We start from the raw sequence: 22,069 nt of genomic DNA, 5'->3' as shown, positions 1-22,069 counted from the left end.
GAAAGTTTGTCCTTTGGCCAGGAGAGCAGGAATTTAATGTTACATTAAAATTCCTTTCTGCTAAAATCCTAACGGGATTGACAAGGGTTACATTAAAAGAACTCATCTTCCAAACAATAAATCCTACTAAGGAAGCCGTTCAGATTCATGACTGTGAACAGCAGAATATGAACTGAACAGTTGGAACAGCTGAAGAGGATGCTTTAAGAACTTCCTTTAAACGTAGACAAACCACGAAAGTCAGAAATCCTAGTCTTTCCTTTCCTAGAGGCCTTCAGTCAGGTAATTGAAGAAGATCAAGAGCAGCAAAACAACAGAATTCCTGCTACATTTGTAGCAATAAGTGACTCTGCTCTGAAATATATCAGAAATAAAAAATATAAGACACCATTAGAATAGGGTCTAAAACAATTATAGTATCTAACCTACCATAAAAAAAGCTTTATTAATGTTATTTATCAACAGAAAAAAAAATCTTTAAAAACAGAGAAATACAGCATAAAGAAAAATACTTTAGAATTCAACATCATGTTAATAATTACAGTAATTTTCTCTGAAGACCTTTTCCCTAAAGCTTTACAAATCACAGTTGGGCTACACTGATTTATTAAGATACTAGCTCTGATCAAAGCTTTTTCTGAGGCTGAGATATTCATAACACTTGTGTGGATTTTCTGGTGTGAATAACGTAGCTGAATTTCCCCCCAACTGCATGCATTATCTGCTGCCTAATTAATGAGCTGCTTCACAGGCTCTTTCCTGGCAAGTACACTAATTTTGTTCCCTTCACTCCCCGGTCTCCTTTTCGCAAAGCCAGCAGATGTCCAGGAACGTGGCTATCCATCAAGTTCAGGTGAAACGGGCCAAAAGATTAGAAAGTATTTTTGTTGTTTCTTTGTTTTTGTTTTGTTTTGTCTGTGTGGATTTTTTTTTTAACAGACATACAAACAATGTGGCTGAATGCTTACCTAGTTGTAGTATCATGACTGTATCATTCAAGGCACGTGTCACCAAGTCGAAATGTCTGTGCAGTGGATAGCAGAGCACTCTTCTTCCAAAACATACCACAACATCATGAATGTCATAGAAACACTGCATATATCAATGACAAATCTGAATTAGTCTGTGTACTTCTCAATATAAAGAGCTACTATTTCTTTTTACATATATAGGGAAAAGTTTGTATACATAAGGAAAAGTAGCATAGATAAAAAGTAGTTTATGTATTACGCATCTAAAATCTGTACTTTGATAGACACGAAAATCAACATGTTAAATGGAAACAAGACTGTGCAGTTAGTTTGCAGAGCAGAATAACAGAAGTCCTATACATTTCAGTGGTTTTGAATTAAAAAAGTAGGGAACGTTAGAATAAAATGTCTAACTTGAGACTTTGTCATTCTTTAGATTAAAGCAATAAATTCCATCTGCCCCATATTATTACATATATTAAGGGGAAGCTATAAAAAGCCTTTTAAGATTTTTTTTTTCTTTTAAGAAAAATTAAAAACACATGATATTAACAAAATACATGTGTACATGTAAGATCTCTAAAAATGATACACGACGCTGCCTTTCATGAAAATTATAGATATTTGAGACAAGGATAAATATATCTGCCTAGGGAAAGCAGTTCATTGTCCTCGTTTATGAGTGAGGAAGACCTCTAATTTACTCAGACCAGAGGCATTAATGAGTTATTATACACTCTCTTACAAGAGCCACTTCTTTTTCAGCTTTCGCTTTACAAAAGACAAAATATTCCATTTATGAATTCAAATAAAAATACCAATTTCACCTTGAACCCACAATTTATTAAAATTAATAAAGGTGCTTTGTTGACAGCGAGCACTGTTTTGTATTACATGACCACCTCAACTCATTTTTCATTTTAATGACTGCTGATAAGCATTTTAATCATATTTTGTTATTTGAGTCTAAGGTGTGTACGCATGACAATCAGTTCAAAAATGGCAGTCAGTTCAACCAACCCATCGCTGAGGCAATTTTGTTTACAGATGGATGAAAACACCCGCCTCTACATGGTTTGTGTAACAGATAGAGTTATTAACAGCTTGGTGCCAGGAGACTGAATTTCCTGGGTGTGAAGTATACTGTTGGCGCAGGCTGCGCCAAGAACTGCTACATTATAGGATGAGCACATGCAGAAAACTCCTTCGCTGTGTTAGGGTATGGATCTGCAAGCACTCGAGATAAGGCAATCACTATTTTAGCTGCACTCCTCCGTCACTAGCTACTACAGAACACCCAGCTGGACACAGAGGCAGACTGACCAACCTGGAAAATCAGTTATGAACGGAACAAGTTCTTGTTAATCTCTCACCACTGCTAGAAGTGGTCATAGGACCGAACCCAAATAGCCTGTCAGAAATCTCATTTTTGATCCCGCAAACTGAGACGTGGCTCAGTAATTTCAGGAATGATGGAAGGCCAGACCTTTCTAGCCTGCTGCCATCACAACCAGTAAACGGCCACAGGCCAGGTTATGTCCCTTCCACTCCCAGCTCTGTGACAACTTAATTACAGGGGCCTGTGAGCTCCCAGTAAACAATGTGAAAGCACACAATAGAAAAAAACAGTTTGTTCCCTCCAGTCTATGCTGATTTCAAAGAGCCAGCAAATCCCCACAAGTAATGGGACAACAGTGCTGAAAGGAAGGGACGGAGTAAAGCAACACACATCGACTGGCTAACTTTGCAAGAAATATGAAACAAAATCATTCAGATAAGTAGCTTTTTTGTATTGACTGAGCTCAACTCTTCCACAACAGTCCAGAGCAAGGCCCAGCACCAAGAGACAGACCAGAGGTCATGCTCGAGCCCCTTGGGGCTACTACTAACTAGGAGCCCAGAGGTCATGATCAATTTCTGCTAGTATTTACCAACAAGTGGATATACAGTTATTTTAAACTCAATACTGAATGAGTAAGCCTTCCTCAATTGCAACGTACAATGCCAAGAACAAATAACACTGCAAATCTGTAACACAAAGAAGTTTGAACTCACCTCCAGCCAGCACAATGTAGCACTCAGTTTCCTGACGTTCCAAGATGATTCAACCTGATTTTAAGTGGAGACCATAAAGCAAATATCATCTAATTCAACATTCAAGACTGCTGGCAAACTATTTAAGATAACATTCCTGCTGCAATTTAAGAACCTTTGTGAACATGGAGGAGTAATTACACTATATGCATTGAAATGGTCACAGGACAGCATTAAAAGTTTTATTGCAATGCAGATGTTAAAATATCTGAAATGGTTTCTGTATTGGGAGTATCTATCCCATGCACAAAGCCTTTAAAATACAACACCAATCACAGAGTAAATTATTTCTGTGGAATTCTGTCCCTTTTCAGCAAGCAACAGAAACGTCAATCTGCCCAGTGCATAAATCCAGATCAAGCTACAATGCCTTGTTTCATGAAAACAGCTCAAGACTTCTGGCTTTCAGAGGGTGTCCTAAAGCCAGCAGTATACATAAAATGTCATTATTCTTAAGATGTGGCAGATTCCTAATATTTCTGTGGTAGCGTGGTCTAGGCGGATGATTATGACTAAAAGCCAGGAAGCCTTCAACTATAACCCTGACTTTTGTAAAGATTTGTGTGGCCTGAATGTCTTAGTCTTCCTATTAAAGAGAAACAAAGACAGAATGTGTTTTCTACATATACCATAAATGACTATTGCAAAGCTCAATGATGATTTGTACACGTGCTCCTCACACATATGCACCTTTGTGCAACATTAACAAACAATACAAGAGTCCTGTGATTACTCTGTTCGATAGGCAGGTCTGCACGGTTCTGCCTGCAATTCTAAAATCCATGCTTCACAATTCAGTCTGATTAGAACAGAATGGTTTTGATTATATGTTGCAATATTTTGATTAAAAGCATACAGAAAACATTTCCTTGGTTAGTATCAGCAGAGGAGATGTTAATGTTTTTATCTGGAAAACAGGTCCATTTTAAGAAGACAAGTTTTCCAAAGAACTGCAAAGAATCCACACTAAACTTGTGCTATCTTCTTCCTTCTTTATACCTTATAAAAAGCCTAGGATACAAAACACAAAACAAAGCTGGCTGCTCTTCTATGCAAGAAACAGAAACACCAGAATACTGAAAGTGGAAGCCCTCTTCCTACTTCCCTCCAGGATTTAAATACTGGAGAAAAAAAACTTCATTGCTGTTTTGTATTTAAATGTGTATTGATTTTAAGATTTTAAATGCTTAATGGCAGTTTCCAGAATGCCTCAAACATTTTTCATACTCACTGCACAAGTTTAAAAATAAAAATGAATCAGTCTAAAAAAAAAAAATAATAATAATAAATTTTGTTAAAAGCACGTACCGATTGCCTATATAAAACACCAAATTCATAGTCTCAATCCTACAGAATTAATGATTTTCCATGCTTTTCCAGAATCCAAATCAGCAAACTTACCTATTACAAAACAGTCAAAAAAAAATCTGAAGAACCTTCTATATGAGAATGCTTTCATGAAATCTGCATTTACATAAACAAGACATCACAAATCAGAACCTAAGGGAAGTGTCTTTAATCTCCTGCACCTCCTTCACCTTGCTCCCATAGCTAGAATTCTGCTCCAGAAGCAGCATTTAGAAATTGCAATAATCCCGAATTGCATCCCAACAGCTCAATCTAGAGAAGGAATGTTTTGCATTGTAACTTAGTCAATGATGTATTTTTAAACACTTGGAACTAAGTTCACTTTGAAAGTTAAGTTTTCCAAACAACCAAACAGGGTCTGGCAACAGGTTACTAAGACGTAGTGCATTTCCTTTTATCTTTTTCTTTTTTTTTCTTTTTTTTTTAATTACTTACATTTTGTTCTCCTTCGTTGACACAGATGTCATAGCAATATGCCAGAAGGATATCAATTAAGCTCAGATACACGTGATGACGGCTTCTTTTATCCAGAAGATAGGATTTATTTGTGAACCTTCTCAGCTGTTCTTTCTCTTCTTCAGTGAAGACAACTACATAAAGTAAAAGGATAATTGATTACGAATTTAAAGCTGACTCTTTGATTTAACGGGTGGTAATACTATTTCGACAGTATCTTTAAAAAGAAGCATTACTACTTACAAGTCACTCATCACTCAAGAAAAAGCCTAAATTATTCTTCATTATTTATTAAACTGATACACTCTTTGCAAAGTGAAGCTCCAGCCCTGGAAAGTATTACATGTATACACCAGCAATTTTGAAGCCCTCAGAAAGCACCAAGGATTTCCGTGGACGTGTTGGTAACTCACAGAGTAGTAAACGCATGATCAGGACCTGAAGGAATTTTAATTTACTAAGTCCATGTCGTACAGGATAAGAAGAACACAGAAGAAAATAAGTGTTTTTTCTTAATTTAGCAAAGTGTAAGAACTAAATAAATAGGGAAGGGAAAAAAGGAAAGATATAATTTCGTATTTCTAAACGTCAAATTTTGACTCAGGACCTAGATACATGATTTAGGAGCATCATTTACACTGTCCGATAATATCCTCCTGGTGTTTAAGGAAGATCGAAAAAAGATGAAATCCTATCCTACTAATGGCAGTATGAAAGCTACAATTATTTCCAAAGAGCTAAGGTTTCCACTGTCCATGACCATTGCACTTTGCTCACCTTCAGTGTACCTCATTTAGTTAACAGCAGCTATACTGAGCCAAGGCAGCGAACCACCGCACCCAGCTCCTTCTCTTTGGGATGCACAAAGAGGAAGGCACCACCACAGCAGGCGTGCTGCAATAACGCATCAAAATATTGCTCTAGGGATCTGTGGTGCAGGCATGGAGAGCTGAAGGAGCATCCTGAATGGCAAACTTTCTGAAGAGTACTTCAAGCACTTCAGGAAGGATGTCACAATTACCTTGAAATAACAGCACAGATTAAGGAGATAACTGACTAAAAGCCATCTCTGCACAAACTCGAAGCACATCGAGAAGTCATTTAGTAAAATTAAAGCAGCTAGAAGCCTGAGCTAAGAGATTTTCACCCAGGCAGCGTGGCGTGCAGGCACTCCGTGTCAACAGGCTCTGATTTACTGAGTCGGATGGATGTGGCAGACACATTTTGGTCACACCACAAGAGAAAGTTACAGACACAAAGTGACTTGACAGGAGAAAGCTGTGTTACCAGCTGATGCTCTGTTGCATTGCAGAAGCCCCACTCCACTATTTTTGCAAGTACCAGCAAAAGTGGAACCAGCCTGAGTTTAAGGATAGCAGTCATTTAGGGAGATTTCTGAGAAGATGGCTACAAGCCTAATGCAGCGCTCTCCTTACACCTTCATAACAAGCCCTAAGCACAAGAGTGGATATGTGGTGTGCCCCTTAGCTTAGTGAATTTGATTTATTCTAGGAAAGGAGAAAAAACAACACCTTACAATATTGAAATCTCTCTTCAGTTATTCTTTTACCACCTCTTTTCTGAGTCACCGTGTTCTGCCATACTCAGCTGGGGACAGAGAGAGACAGCAAGCAAAACATCCGAACTTAAAAACAAAAAGCAATTATTGGGCAACACACCAGGACGAGGGGTTGATACTGGACAGTACACTCAGCACCCTGATAAAGCGCCTGGAGTCCCTGGTAGCCAGGCACCAGTCAGAAGGGGAAAGGTCAGCTTCTGTAGCTCTCCAAGACAGATCCTCAAATATTACTGAGCTGCCATCTTCCACCAGCTTCATTAGCACTAACAACTTGACCTGATAACCCAACAATTCCCACCTCGACTCCCTATTTTCCACATCACCATTTAACCCTGGAATCCTTAAGCCACTAACAATCCTGCCTCCACAACCTTACCTGTAATTCTACCACTCTGATTTTTCTGTGGACTTTCTCACAGCCATCAGTGTGAGCCAAGGTTACGCGGCTGGGACGCAGCAGAGCCCCGGACCCTTGGAACACAAACAAATCCCTCAGGAGAGCTTACAGCACAGCTTACAGAGAGAGGTTACAACTCCTGGTAAACCACGTTTCTTTTTACATCCCTTACTCATTTCGCTACTGTAAGGATGATGATCATGAAGGTGCTTAGAGATATTTCTCCTCAATTTATACAATCCACATTCTCAGAGATGCTACCCCGCTACAAGACACGTGAACTTCTTCATCCAAGGAGCTTTCTACAAGACTTCTAATTTTACAACTGTTTTCAAACAAATGTCTGTGATACCCAAGGCACATACATATGCACACACCTCGTATTGAGGCATCAAATTACAAATTAAGAAAAACATTTTTGAATGTTTCTTCTTTATGAACTTTTTAAACGTTTCAGCTTCATAACCATGAAATGCTTGATTTAAATTCCTATGGAAACTTCTTTACGAGCTAAAACATTTCTCTGGAGCGGAGCCAGTCTCCATTTATTTACAAGCTCCCACAAAAAAATTCCAGCTTTTATGTCATCTTAAGAAAGCTGATCTCTTCCATTTGCTATGATCTAGTACAAAATGACAATTTAGTGAGACTGTGGCAATTCAACTCTGTTTTCCCATTAATGCAATGCAGCTCAGTATTATCCCCTAAATCACCAACCTAGATGGCACATCTATATTCTATCAGCAAATTTCTTGGCAAGTTCTTAAAATGCATTGATTGTTCAGCGAGTCACCTCCATCATTCATATTAAAATTGTCCATAAAACCATATGTGCAATGTTGTAGCACGCTGGAAAAAAAAAATTAGTTTCTGAAAAATATAGCATAAAACCACTCCGAAAGTTGCTACAGTAGGGTGGGTTTAATGAGGTATCACAACAGGGTGTTTACAGTTAGGAGATCCAATTAGGAAGAAAAAAGGTATTTCCAATTTCAGCAAGCTTTCCACAGAAAACCCTCTCCTGGAGTAGAACACAATTTATTATTAATAGTATATGCAAGTGGCACTTTCATCCTGAAGAGAAACACAAAAAAGCAGAGGTAAAACCAAAGCTAAAGGAACAAAAGAAATTCTGAAAGAAAAAGAAAAAAGAAAAAAAAAAAAACCACAACACAGGAAAAAAGCCCAAGTCTGCAAGCAAAGACTCCTACATCAGATCACATTCATAAAGCTTAAAATCACTTCCAGGGACTACAGAAGTAAAGCAGTTTGCTACAAAGAGACTAACGACTCTCATGCTTTGAAGGAATTGTGTCACAGAACACATTTTCTGCAGGATGTAAGTCATTTACCCCAGCACTCGCCAACTTCTAGGTCCATCTCACTGTGCTTGCTGCAAGCAGCAACCAAGATGGGCATGCATCAGGATCACTTCTGTTCTCCTCCAAACACTCACTATATCAAGTACTGGATCTACTACCAAGAAGTCACCTTCCACTGTTCTGAATCAGTGACTTAACAACTGCAAGTGGATGCTTGTCTCACAGCTGATGACAGTTGCCAATGAGATCTCCCTCATCCAGGTTAAGGAACAGCCCAACACTGACAGCAAACATTTTTAATTGTACTACTGAATACCTGTTAGATTCCCTAGAATCCATATTCCAGAGGTATGTGCAAAATGGCAACAATGGTTCTAAGTAGAAAGCAAAGAAGTTGTGAATTCAGTGAATTTCATGAAATGTGAGACTTTTCCTCCTCTAAAAGAGAAACTCTGAAGCATTTTGACATATACAACTGGACCATAATCACAGAAAAAACAAGTCTACCAGACAAGAGCAAAGAAGCAGCAAGACTAGACAATTCCCAAAGGTAAACGCTGCAAGATGTTCATTAACTTAGTTACTGCAAAGTACCAGGTGTTCTTAATAAAATTTCTCTCTGGAGAAAATACTTGAAGTTTACAAATAAAGATCCATCAATTCCGTAAAGATCTTGAAGAATAAATTATCCAGGCCTAAAACTAATTATTAGCATGTCAAAACCACCACCTACTTTGTTTTCCTAATTCAAAAATACAAGTGTATAGTACAAGGTAATCAGAACAAGTGAAATCATAATTACATTTTCTGCTATATTAAGCCTGTGCTTTGTCCATTGGCATTACCAATGTTTTATCTAACAATGCCTCCACAACAATCCATAGTCGCTTTCTGAAAAGCAGCATCTGCTGCCGCTGTTTATCAAATCCTAAATTTGCAACTTAATTTGGATTTTAAAGCATTTTATGTTTGTCACTGCCAAAATCATGCCTCTTCCTGTTACAGTGGGACGGTGTATTCATACATTAACATCTAAACGAATTGTGCAAATTAATCTCACACACAAATTTACTGCTATACTGAGACTACCCTCACTTTTTTAATCACTTCATTTACTTATTTTAAACTACCATTTCTCATTAACACATTTCAAATTGCTCCTCAGTACAGTGAAGTACAATTTAATCCCTAAACAGGACTATGCTTTCTTACCATGTGGCTAAAATTTTATACAGCTGATCACATCACTTAAATTCTAGATAAGGCTCGGAGTATTCAGCACTCAGGAGTGCAATATCTGTATCTCAAGACTGTTGTGAAACTTAGGGTTCTGCATGTGTTGTGTTAGGGGTACTGAGATAACATGTGCTACCTACAGAGCCAGCTCAGTGGTCAGACTCGCAGAACCATAGAGAAGTCTAGGTCAGACAGGACTTCTGGAAATCAGCTGCTCCAGCCGTCAGCTCACACCTATTGTGAGTTGTAAGCAGTTTTAAACACCATAAAACTTGTAGTCTCTTAGCTAGCCATGTGTGTGGAAGTACCTCACCCTCTCAGCAGCTGTTTAGAGGCTTCTTACTAGAAGCACCATCTAATACCAGCGACTGTCTCCGTATCCTTCTAGGTACATTAATACACCTTGCTGGAATGCATTCAGATTTCTCCCACTTCTAATGGAAATGATGCAAAGTTTCTCAAGTAGTAAAGAAGGTCCTTTACTCAGCACAGTCCTTATTTCTATGTGCATTTTCTGTGTCGTTTCCATTTACTCAACATGCACACTAGGAAACATATTAATGCAGATATGCAATTGAATTGCAACCAGTTTGTGAGAATTCCTGGATCTGTAACCCAGATAAACCAGATCTGTGACCCAAATTATCCAATCCCTTCAACTGGATAAACCATAACAGCAATACAAGAACATTTTAATCCTCCTATTGATCATAAGACTCCAGATCGAATAGCCTGGACCTCCCTCCTGCCCTTATTTCCACTATTCAAGTGGAACCTGTACTCCCCCTCATGGTGGTTTCTTTTACCACAACTCATTCAGGTTTAGCAGCCTCCGAAGGCTTCAGATCCCTGTTCTGCTGCCTGCCATCCAAACTCTGTTACCAGAACAGAGGTCTAAGTTAGAGGGCACATGGGGCCTGTTGTCATTACCTAGCCCAAACACCAGATGGCCACTTACGCTATCCAAATTTACTCAAGATCGCCAAAACTACATGAGCCTCTTCACTCTGCCATATGAAGGCCACACTAAGCTTTATTTGATCATCCTGATTACAAAAAAGTCTGTTTTAACAAATGCTTTAGAGAAAAGATGAGCCTTTGTGAAGTCCTAATTTCTGCATTACTTTCCTTAGCAGGCTTGCCAGGCTTTTGAGCAGTTTCTGTATTGTTGCTTCCCCTGAAGTCCGAGAACATATGCACGTGGGTTTTTTTAGAACTTTAATTTGGAATAAAAAAATATTCTTTATCAATAAAATCATCCAGCAGCTCTTCATCTTTGTTATACTCCTTTACACAAACATTATCAATATTTCATTCACTAAGGAGAGAATGGGTAAAAACAAACAAAAGAACTCCTTCGTTATTCTGTTTCCAAGCCTCTTGTACCTTTGTCCAATGCTTTTTAAATCAAACACTTATGGTGGATATAATTAATTTCTGGTTTCAAAGGCTGAAGAGAGATCAGTAATGAAGATCAGATTACATTTGCAGTAAAATACACAGCATTACCCAAATTCCATTGTTCTACCCCTGTAGAAGATGTGCAAGTGCAGGTTTTATTAGTGCGCTAATATTTTATTTGTTACAGAACCTCTGCTAAAGGGATTATCGTTATCTGCTTCAGAAACATAGGATTTTCATACTATAGAGGAAATGAGGGAAGGACAATAAAAGAATATGCATAATAGTAACTTGTAATAGTCTCTACAATCATTGTGTTCAGAAGGGTAATCTCAGTTATCTGGTAACAGTACTGTTACAAGGTCATCTATTTAGCTTCTAACCTGACACAAAGATTTTCCCCTGAAAAAAAGTCTCTAGGAACTATAAAAACGGTTCAGTAATAAGTACCATGAATGTCTGTGGCACTGTATAAATAACATGAAACGCACCACAGGCGACATGACCATCAAACAGAGCTAAGGGCTGACACTAGGAGTCTTCCACAACTGATTGCTGGAAAACTTGCTGTGAAGTGTCTGCACCACATTTTTAAGTGGGCGCAAAAGTCTGTCTTCCAGACTAAAAATTGTAGGCTAACACCATACTTTCCCTTTAAGGATGATAACCTAGAACATAACAAGGCTTCACAGCAATTATTCTGTAACAGGTACGTACACGCAAACACACACACACATATATATAAAATGCTCTCACCTACTGTATTGCTGTCGTGTTTCTGATGACTTTCTCCCTGCAAGGCTATCATTTTTTCATGAGCCTCAACCCACCACGGTTTGTATTTCAAAACACGCTGAATAGCTTCATCTTCAAAAAAGTCAGCTCTGAGGAAAAAGAAGACATAGTACTCAGTTAGCTTTCTGGGCTGCAAGGGCACATTGCCAGCTCAAGTCAAGCTTCCCATCAACCAGCACTCCCATGTCCTTCTCCTCAGGGCTGCTCTCAGTAACATCCTACTGTGATGAGACAAAGGGGCAGATAAGAAGTAAAGCTATTATTTCCACAAGTGTTCTTAAAACCAAGCACCCATAGAAGAAGTGATTATTTCAACTGAGATACTTTTACTTGACCAGATAAAATAAATCCGTACTCACAGGTAATGATCAGAATCGAACTTAGCAGCTTCTGCTGCCAGGCGTTCCTTCCTACGTTCACATACCGGAGTTTTGTCTGGATCCTTAACGTCTACAACATCACTGAGTTCATCCTGAAAATGCATCAAGAGTGAGATGACAAAGCTGCAGATACAACATGCAAGATTCATTTAGTAAAAGTTTATGAAGGATGCTTATAAGCATTACAGTGTAAAGCCTAGATGCTGTCCAAACTCTCTTTCAAATCTTTCAAATTCAGGCTCTGCTGGGCAAATAAAAGATCAAAATTCCAATGAGTTACAATTATAACAAACTCTAAAGACCTTCAAATATTATGAGCTCTATTAACGCCTTTATACCATAAGGCAGACAGGTTACTTTGCAGTACAATGACAATTGCTATGTTTAACAAAAGCACACAACCACAAGAAGGCAAGATAAAAATCATAGCTATTGTTCTTGTGACTCTTGAGATTACTGCTATGCTCTGAAGTGGCCATACATTAATTAACAGGCGATTGTAGTGCCCTTTTAAATATCATTAAGCAGTGGTACTTTAATGCTGATGGGAAATGTACTTCGGAAATTTCATGGTAATAAACCAGTGTATATGTCTGAACAGAATACAAATACTTTCTCCATAAATAGCAATCTTTCTGCTCCAAACCCTTAAAATCCTACAATTCAAGCAGTCGTAACTTACAGTTATATGATTTGTTTTAAGCACCTACTGGCAAAATTGCTCAGTGTAAGAACTTAAGCAGAACATTAAAAAACAATAAATTATCAACTACTACTTTAACAAAAGCTTTGCACGCTATGAAAGGTATTCTCCTACCTCGCATGTTACTGGGTGTAGATTACTTTCCATCTATTCATGAAATAAAAGAACTTCTGAATGTACAATAGCAAAGTAACCACATTTTAAAGTTCCTGCCCTGCCAACTAATCCACAAAAGGAAGTTCCAGTGCATCACCATAACCCCAGCAAATCTAACAGATACCAGGTGGGCGATCACCTTGAAGAATTATGATCTCAACCAGTAAATACCACCTAATTACATTTCAATTTATTTTATAGTATTTTCATAGTAGATAGCTAGGCATTGCCCTCTTCATGAAATATTTTATAAGCCTAACAGTAGAAGGGCTTCACTTTGCATTTTTTTAAATCTAAGTATTTATTCAATTTAAAAAAAAAAAAAAAACAAAAAAACCCCACACCTAATAAGAAATAACTCCGATACACAATTAACTCATTCAAGCATCTCTATTTTCACAGAAAAACAAAGATCTGTCTGTACTGTTAAATGCAAGGGCATAATATACTCAGTCTCAGAATGGCACAATGGAGAACTGTTACCTAACAATCCCTTCCTGACTACAGAATGAGCCAGGAAGCCTACTCAACAGGAAAGCTACCTGGATCTTTTGTTAGGAAATATAAAAATGCATCTACCTGCAGCCGCTGGAACACCCCCGAACGCAGATTCCCAAACCCATAGTAGTACTGTAGTGGTGGAAAGCTTTCTGCAGTTTCTTTATAAGGGGTCTGCTCTACTTCCCATTCAAATTCTTCTTCCTCCTCCTCAGACAATGCAGCAGAGGCACCTGCATATATTGCATGGTCAAAGGAACAAAATTATTGTGTAGGAAAATTATACAATTTAAAAGAAAGGCAAACACCAATAACAAAATAAGCATTTTTCATTGTTACATCTTTAAGAAATGTTTTACTACACTGGATCAGCTGTAACTTCCAGAAAAACAAAAGAGGGGAAAAAACAGAGGCAGTGGACAAATGTGAACAGCACAACTCCAAATCCCCCTTTATCTTATCCAGTTGACTGAGAGCATCCTGAGAACTTCCCTACCAAATAAACCAAGCAGTTTGAATGAAAATTAGCTATAACAGACTAGATTCATAGATAACAAGGCAAAAAGACAAAGATTAGGAAAAAGCTTTTTTTTTCCTGTTGATGCAACGCACAAATTCCCAAATATGGATGTTCAGAATTTGTGAGGTTTCATTGGACTTCTTGTGCTGCTATCCCAAAGGGCGGTCTTCCAAAAAATTATAACTCTTGTCACCTGGAATCTGCAATAGTATCACTTTTACACACAAGCCCAATTATTTTCCAATTGCATTATAAGGTTGAAGGGTGGCATGTGCCTATATCACAGTTCACAGTGGAATAGTGTGAATCACTGCCTCTATCACAAAGGATTTTAGTGAACAAAGAAAAGAAGACATTCACTGGTTACTGAGGTTTCAGACAAGCAGATGATTAAACCAAGAATCATAGATCCTGCTCTAGATTCAACAAGTTTCAAAACTGGAGACAAGGAAAACTGAAGCTTTTTGAGTACGCTCACTCAAAGTCTGAGATCATTGTTCCACTGTATACAGCCACTAGAGGGGTACAAAGATCTACAGAGGATTAGCATATATTAAACACACCTTTAAAAAATGTGATCACAACTAAGCCTACAGATACAACACCTCTAACTCCTGAAGACATTCCTTTCAATACATACTAGTAATTCCAGTCTCACTCATACTCCGCTTGTGCCTTGGACTAAGTAAGAGTAGAAATACTCTTATTTTTTTGTAATATATATATATAGGTAGATCTATTTTCCTAACTATTTTCTTACGTATCTGTATCGATAATGTAACTAAGACTTTTTTGTCTTACCTATCTCCTCCACTAAATGTTTTGCTGATCTTGATTTTTTGGGTGCTAAAAGGGATGTTACCATATCCAGTCCTTCAAAATATTGCCCAGGACTCTCCTTAGGTAATCGAATTGTCAAGGTCCCTTAAAGGAAAGTCAGAATACAGTTATGATATTAAAATAACCACGACAAACAAAAAATGTGCATTTTTCCTCTAATGAAAAAGGCTCTCATAAATTGGGATACATGCAGGTAGCATTTTATTGTGCATCCATCTCTGTGCATGCTTTTAAACACACCTAACAAGTTTCACAGAAATCAAAGATTTTTATGATAAAGCACGGAAGAGAATATTTAATGAGTTGTGGTCTCTTGACTCACATTGCATAACACACCAACAGAAAACAAGCTTGAATTTATCCTGAATCCATCCACCAATCAAGCCATCAACAGAAGATCATAGGAAGCTATTCAGCATTCTGATTATTGTTCCGAGTCAGTACATAACAAAGGCTTTGCAAGCCTTTTGTTTTGTTTATGAATGCATTTATTCCAAAAGGTAAATACTGTTTTACAGAAATACCATCCACCTTAAGAGAGAGGACTGTCATGAGACTGCCTCAGGATTACCTAATTTCTGCTTAGTACTATCTGACTTCATTGTGGATTTGCTAGACTAATGATCTTTGTACAATGGCATGTCTGGCCCCTATGGGCTCAAAGGAAACTTGTACATATTTTTTTCATTATTAGGACAGTTATGGAATGTCATTTGTGCTTACTGATAGCCTAAGTACAGCAAATCCCCAGCAATTTCTTTGTTTGTTTTTTTTTTTATACCACGTAACGTGGGAGAAGCTTTGAATTTATTTACAGTATCATATACTTTGCTAAATGCAATTCCAGTGCAAGGAAGTATAAGTTACTGGAGAGTTAGTAACATTCTTAAAAACTAATATACTAAGAACATTAACCATACGTTTGTCTACATTGTAAGATGCTTTTTCTCTGCCATCTTCCACAATTCTTCCAGGAAGCGTCAACCTGTGGGCAAGAAGCAAGATGATGACTGAATGCCTGACTAGTTGTGCAACTTAACATCTCAGCACACAGACGTGTAAGGTGCATTCCAAAAGGAACACAAACAATTTAACTACGTGATTCCTCTTGATACTAACGGAAGCGATAAAGCTAAATCCCTATGCAGTTCACGGTCACAGCCACCACAGAGACAAACAACATCCTTGGCACTATGTGCAGCATTTGGAAGATTCTGTAATTTAAAAATTCTAAATGAATCTAATCTACAGTGATGTGACATGAGGCAACTAATTCACTGCATTCTACCAACCTACTAACACCCCTTGTGGTCTGCTAACATGTACTGGGGAAGCTTATCCAAGAACACAGGAAACAGAAAATAAGAAGGGTTGATAACTCATCAGCTCTTACATGCCAAAGGTTCCCTTAGTAATTCCCTACTGAGATTGCCTCTTGGTCCTTTTCTGCAGCATAGTGGGGAACTTGCAAGCTATAGACTTGACTTCCTACCACCTGTACTCACGTGACTTTTCTCCGTATGCTATTGGGCATCGAAATACATTCTTCATCAAATATATTGTATCTGGGTCTACATCACTTACACGCGCCCAAAGAACCGTGTTGTCATTTTACAACTAAAACTCTATGGTATGGTAAACTCAGAAAAGCAGTTATTTAAGTTCCTTTTAAGGTGACTTAATGTCTGGAAACAAAGTGAATGGATCCATAGGAAGAATTCCTTGCAAAAAAACGGCCTGCCTGAAGTCAAGAATGTCAGAGCTGTAGATGAAGAATGATCTGAGATATCCCACAGGAAGTTCATTTTCTACTGATTTTTATGTATTTGATGAAGCCCAGTTTTTTTTTTTTAAATGCTTCTACTACTTGCCTGAGAAAGTAAGGCTTAGAATAAAATTTAAAGTCTTCCCCTTCAAAGTACAAGTCAAACTCTGAAGCTCTTGCATAAGGTACGTCAATGATTATTGTAAGGAAATCCGGATCCTGGCTCAGCTCAAAAGCTGGAGTAATCATGATGAATGCCGCAGGCAAAGCAACCACTGACTATACGGTCCTATCAAAACAGAGAAACAAGAAAAGGTTAGTATGTTGTAGTTTCCATTTTATGACAGTAAATAGAATCTCTTGAAAATTTTGTATGAAAAACATTTCAGATTCTCACAGAATTATCTTCTACACACTCAAGAAGAAAACACTCATGAAAACAGAAACAAAAAACGCGTTCCTATCAAGAATACGAAGGTACCATCTTGCTGCAGCATAATGAGAACTTATCATAAAAGATCACAAACATTTGGAGCACACAGAAGTATTTAATACATTCATCATAAAAAGCACACCAAGTTCAGTCCTAAAATTTGTCTGTTTTCTGTAACCATTACTTAGTATTTCACAGCGAACTGACCATAAACCATGATTAAAAATGTTGAAAAAGAGCAGCGTTTTATAGTAACTGCAGCTGTGCTTTACAGTGGCATGCACAGGTGAGCCAGACCACAAGTAACAGACAGAGTACACCCCACACAGATGAGCTGGGTGCACGCCCTGAGCATCCTGCCCTTCGTGTCACATTTAACATACACCACGGGGACTGCACGTGCAGAGCAAGTCAGAGGTGCTCCTGCGCAGCAGGCTCAGGCCACCATAGCTGTCTCAGCAACACAAGCAACTGACAGGCTTGGATTTCCTCATGTCCATTACAAGCACACTTACTGTTCTGATCAGTTTGCAATTTTTTGGTCAGTTCCAGCGATGCCGATTTCACAGCCCAGCCTCGGTTCCGCCTGCAGATTCAGCCAAAGAGCACCTGAACACAAGTTGCATTGCATTAAGTTACCTGCACTTGGAATCTCCCTCACTGAGTGATTTTAAGGTTTGAATCATCACCTAGCAGCATCAGATATATGTTTGTACATGGGCAAATAAATATTTTGAAGGAGGGAAGGGATTTACAAAGTAGCGCCCATCTGATGTATATAACCTGTCTCACTCCTTGAAAACTTCCTTATGCAGAATATTTTTTAAGTTTAACTTAGAATCCAGTTTTAATTAAAAAAAATAACATTTGAAAACACTTTTTACCTAAATAAGAAAAATACGCGGAGCACCACCTGAAAGTGCGGCTCCCCCCCTGCCGCCCCCCAGCCCGCCCACACCACCCCATCCCCAGCAGCGCCTGCTCCAGCTTAACGCCGCGTTTTCCCGAATAACCCAATTTCCCGGCTTTTTCTCTTGTTTTAAATAAAAGAACACACAAACCGGCCCTGCTGCGCACGTGAACCGTTGCCTCAGCGCACCTCTCCCCCAGGGCGCCGCACGGGACCCGCCCGGCTCCCGCAGCCGCCTCAGGAGGCGCGGGCTCGGCCGGGGGCCGGCTGCAGCCCGTGGGCAGGGCCCGGGGACCGCACCCGGGGCAGCACCGGAGGGACGGGACAAGGCACAACGAGGCCGTGCCGCCGCCACTCACCATGCCCAGGCTGTGTCGGTAGCGCATGTGCGGGCCCGGGCGGCAGCTCCGCCTTCAGGGGCGGCCTCGCACAGAACCGGCCCTCACAAGCCCATCACAAGCCCGTCCCTCACAAACCCGTCCCTTACAAGCCCCGGCTGCCTCCAGCTCGCTGCCCGCCCTCGGAGGAGGGCGCTGGGAGGGAGGCGAGGGCGCCCCCGCCGGCCCCGAGGTCGGTTTTCCCCTCACAGCATGGTGCGGGCTCCCCCCCGCTGCTCCGTAGAGAAGCCACGGCGCTGACTGTGGTGGTTTGGTGCCCCTGGCGTCCTGCTTTTGGGGTTGTGTAAACGGTCTGAAACAAGTGAAAGCAGTATTTGATGTTTTTAAAGCCCTGAGCTTCAACTACTGTCACTACAAGTCTTATAAATCTGGCAAAATCCTTCTCAGAGGATGGGGTGCTGTGAGGGGAAGGCTGCCCGCATCACCCCAGCGTTTTCCTCTGATAACCGCAGGGATAGTTGAAAGTGTTGGTGTCGGACACGGCCAGATCCTGATCCTTAAATACAGCAGGCTGCTGAAAGTAAATTCAGTGCCACAGCTCAGAATATAACTGCTTTATGTATAAGTACAGCGTGTGGGGAGAAGAAACACCTCTGGAGAGAGGGAAGCTGAGAAGTGAGTAGGAATGGAAGGTTTGGGCCTAATGTAATTCAAATTAAGGTATTAAGGATAAAGTGATTTCAAGAGCTGAAATGCAGAGCAGTGCAGGGGAGCAGGAAAACACAGATCGGTCCCACAAGTACTGCTGGAACAGGATGCCCAGTTCCGTGAGTGTCTCGCAGGAAAGCGGGCAGATGTGAACCAGATTGTCCATGTGAATAGAGGCAGAGCCTGATGATGCCAAGGAAACAGCATTTGGGACAAAGCACAAGAGGCTCGAGGAAATTGATAAAAGCAGAAAAGTATGTTTAAAAGCCAACTATTTAAATATAGAATTTAATGTAAAATTAATCTGATTTTTCTGTCGTCAGACTATGAATGGTATTCTGGTTCCACATCATTCTCTACGTTTTTAAGTGCTACTGATTCTCTTCTCCCTGTTCCCTGTGACATGCATTCAAATGTTTGTCCTGAAGGGATACAACCTCTGCTGACAAAGCTTAAAAAACAAAATAGACAAACATTCTTCCATGCTGATAAAGATTGATCTTCTTGCTGGAAATCCAAAGGATCTGGCATCTCTTCATGAGAAAACATCTTCACTCATACAGAACTGAAACAGCAGTTTAAATACCGTGCAGTGTTTCGTTGACATGCACAAAAAGCAAATACTTGCTTCAAAATAGATAATTCTCCCCAGTGATCTAAAACGGATGGACAGTTTTAATACACAGCCTAAATGTTCCCATGTCCCATTTTTTCACATGCAGAAATTGAAGATGCATTGTATATAGAATGCATCTTTTGGATTAAGAAGTTAATGGCATGTAATTTCAGATGCTGATTTGACTTAGACCAAGGCCTCAGAAACTTTTGATGCATTTCCAGAGAACTTCAGCACTAATTAACTTTTGGACCTTGCCAGTACAATCTGTGGTAAGTGTGTTGGACAGGAAGCTAAATTATGAACCACTAGACACCATTCTCTAGATAAGTCCAAATTCACATAAGATGAGTCTGTGAAAGATAAGAAGTTTCATCAGAGAATTCATTCTGGTCTAACTGATGCTTTCCAAGACTGCCCCAGAATTATTTTTTTCAGACTCTAATAACTCCTAGCCTTTTTTGACTGGTAATACTTTGCCTGTAAAAGAGAATTTATATGCTGATTTCAGTAAGGAAACTGGCACATCAACCAAAAGTTAAATTGACTATTAAGGCTCCATATTTAATTTTTCTCAAAATATAACTGTACTTTAAATTAGTTCCTTACAGATCTACATAATAAATCTTACGGTATAGCACAGGCCTTTGAATGATTTGCCTCTCAATACATATGATGTCATGGTACTGTGGCTGCAATATAAAATATGCAGAACACACTTGGTGTTAATAAATTTGTTCAAATGAAGTCTAAAGTATGCAAAGTTTTACTTAAGCATGCTTTCACTGTTTATTTATTTATTTATTTATTTTGTCCCCCAGACCTAAGCCATCTGTTTGATTATCTCTGTAGCCACTGTCATGTAACAAGACTACACATCATGACCAGTCCATTGCTTTGCCGCCAGAGTTGAACACTTTGGAGACTGCAGTGGATTTAGCAGTGCTGACTAGAAACTGTGCCATGGAATTCTTCTCCAGTCTGGTAATGTAACTGATTTTGTTTGAGCGTGCATGTTGGTAGCCCAGAAGAACTGGTATCTTCACAACTTTGAAAGTTTGAAAGAAAATGGTGCAAACAGGCAGGTAAGTGTACACTGGAGCATATCACACAAACAAGGGAAAAAATCTCCAAAATCATGTTAGGAATGTTTTGCATATTCCATAATGTTTACCTTGGCATTTTTATGCAGACATTGCTGGCACATCTATATAAAAAAAAAATATTATTGATAAGTAGTATAAAATCACACATTTTACTGGTTGAGGATTTCATGGGATTGCTATTGATAATCGTTTTTATTAAGAAGAAAGTTTGGTAGGGTTTTGTTGTGGTACATATATTCTTAGAAGAGAGCATATGGTTATGCATTGTGGTTTTTCTGTAGCCTCTCATTTAGTATTGCTATTTTCTCCTTGTATGAAGTAATTTATATTTTGACATCTGCTCAGAATTAAAGTTGGATGAAATTCTGAAACAGTACGTTTTCTTCACATCTCCATTGATAGTAAGGCTAAGTATTTTTTAGGATACCATTGGTGAAGACTTGTGACATTGGTACAAAATGGCCAAGCTGTGTAGCTTTGCCAGCCACTAAATGCATTTTAGTAGTGGAGGACCAGCTCTTGGGAGACCTAGCCTCAAAGTAAATAAGACTTTACAGAGCAGGGCTGTGCAGCAGGAAGATTCACCCTTTTGGGTGAGGTGCATCATTTACCGTACACTGCTCCTTACCTTGGTGAGGTCCTGACCCGCAGATTCAAGAGGCTTTGGCCTCACAGCCTGCAGTTACCTGTCTGCAGTGGCGTGCTTTCCCTCAGGTAGCACTCTGGCCTCTGTGGTGGTCGTCACATTACAGCAGCAGCACTGAGGATTTATTTTAAAACTAGCAGACCGAATAGGCTGATGGAGAGCACATCTCCAGAGAGGTGAGAGACAGCAGGAGAGCTGTGTTTGTTATGAGCCCCACGGCTGCTCCAGTGCAGCTTGTTAGCTCATGGTTGTCCTGCACAGCATTCCCTGGAGCTAGAATGAGCCACGCAGAGTCTGAGTTCAAGCAGTAAGGCCATGAGGAATGGGTGAGGCTACAGCTCCTGCTCCCTGTGATGATGTTTGTGCCTCTGCTCTTTGCAGAGCTTATGCTCCAGCTCCACGGGGCAGCAAGAATCCTCGCATTTCCATCCTTTAACGGACATACATTACCTTACAAACCTACGCAGGATTTACTTTTCTGAGTTTATTTCTGGAAGGGGTTGCCCAGCGTGTTTCAGGACAGGCTGGACGTGGTGCTTGGGGACAGGGGTCGGGGGGTGACAGTGCTGTGAGGGGCGGTCGGACCCCAGGATACTGGAGGCCTTTCCCAACCTCGGTGCTCCTGTGAAACTGCCGGTGCTGCTCTCCCAGTCCCTCCAGCACAAGCCCCAGGAGTCAGCAGCTGCTCGTCGAGCCCCCGATTCCTTCACGAAGTTTTATTTCTTCATATTGCAGCGGGGCAGGCTCTGAGGAGCGGGCCGCCTTCCTCCCCTCACGGCGGGGCCGGCCGCTAACCGGGGGCCGCCTTCCTTCCCCGGGGAGAGAAGG

At 39.9% G+C, this 22,069-nt stretch overlaps 1 protein-coding gene across 4 annotated transcripts in view; it reads right to left on the bottom strand.

Annotated features, from left to right (window-relative positions):
• SHQ1 (SHQ1, H/ACA ribonucleoprotein assembly factor) overlaps positions 1 to 21,978 on the bottom strand; it is a 50,232-nt gene extending 28,254 nt beyond the window's left edge. The window contains exons 1-11 of one of the 4 annotated variants that reach the window (XM_084531358.1): positions 21,224 to 21,978; positions 17,433 to 17,526; positions 16,591 to 16,773; positions 15,640 to 15,704; positions 14,681 to 14,803; positions 13,441 to 13,592; positions 11,982 to 12,094; positions 11,584 to 11,711; positions 4,869 to 5,023; positions 3,027 to 3,080; positions 969 to 1,092 (exon numbers count right to left, since the gene is read on the bottom strand). In XM_084531358.1, coding sequence (XP_084387484.1) covers positions 969 to 1,092; positions 3,027 to 3,080; positions 4,869 to 5,023; positions 11,584 to 11,711; positions 11,982 to 12,094; positions 13,441 to 13,592; positions 14,681 to 14,803; positions 15,640 to 15,704; positions 16,591 to 16,733 — 1,057 coding nt within the window. In that variant the 5' untranslated portion in view covers positions 16,734 to 16,773; positions 17,433 to 17,526; positions 21,224 to 21,978. The other 3 variants (XM_084531359.1, XM_084531357.1, XM_084531356.1) reach the window with 3 other exon arrangements.
• Between the last annotated feature and the right edge of the window lie 91 nt (positions 21,979 to 22,069).

Source organism: Aythya ferina (genome assembly GCF_964211825.1).
Source record: "Aythya ferina genome assembly, chromosome: 10".
NCBI classification, from domain to species: domain Eukaryota; kingdom Metazoa; phylum Chordata; class Aves; order Anseriformes; family Anatidae; genus Aythya; species Aythya ferina.
This window is presented reverse-complemented; position numbering and strand designations above follow the sequence as displayed.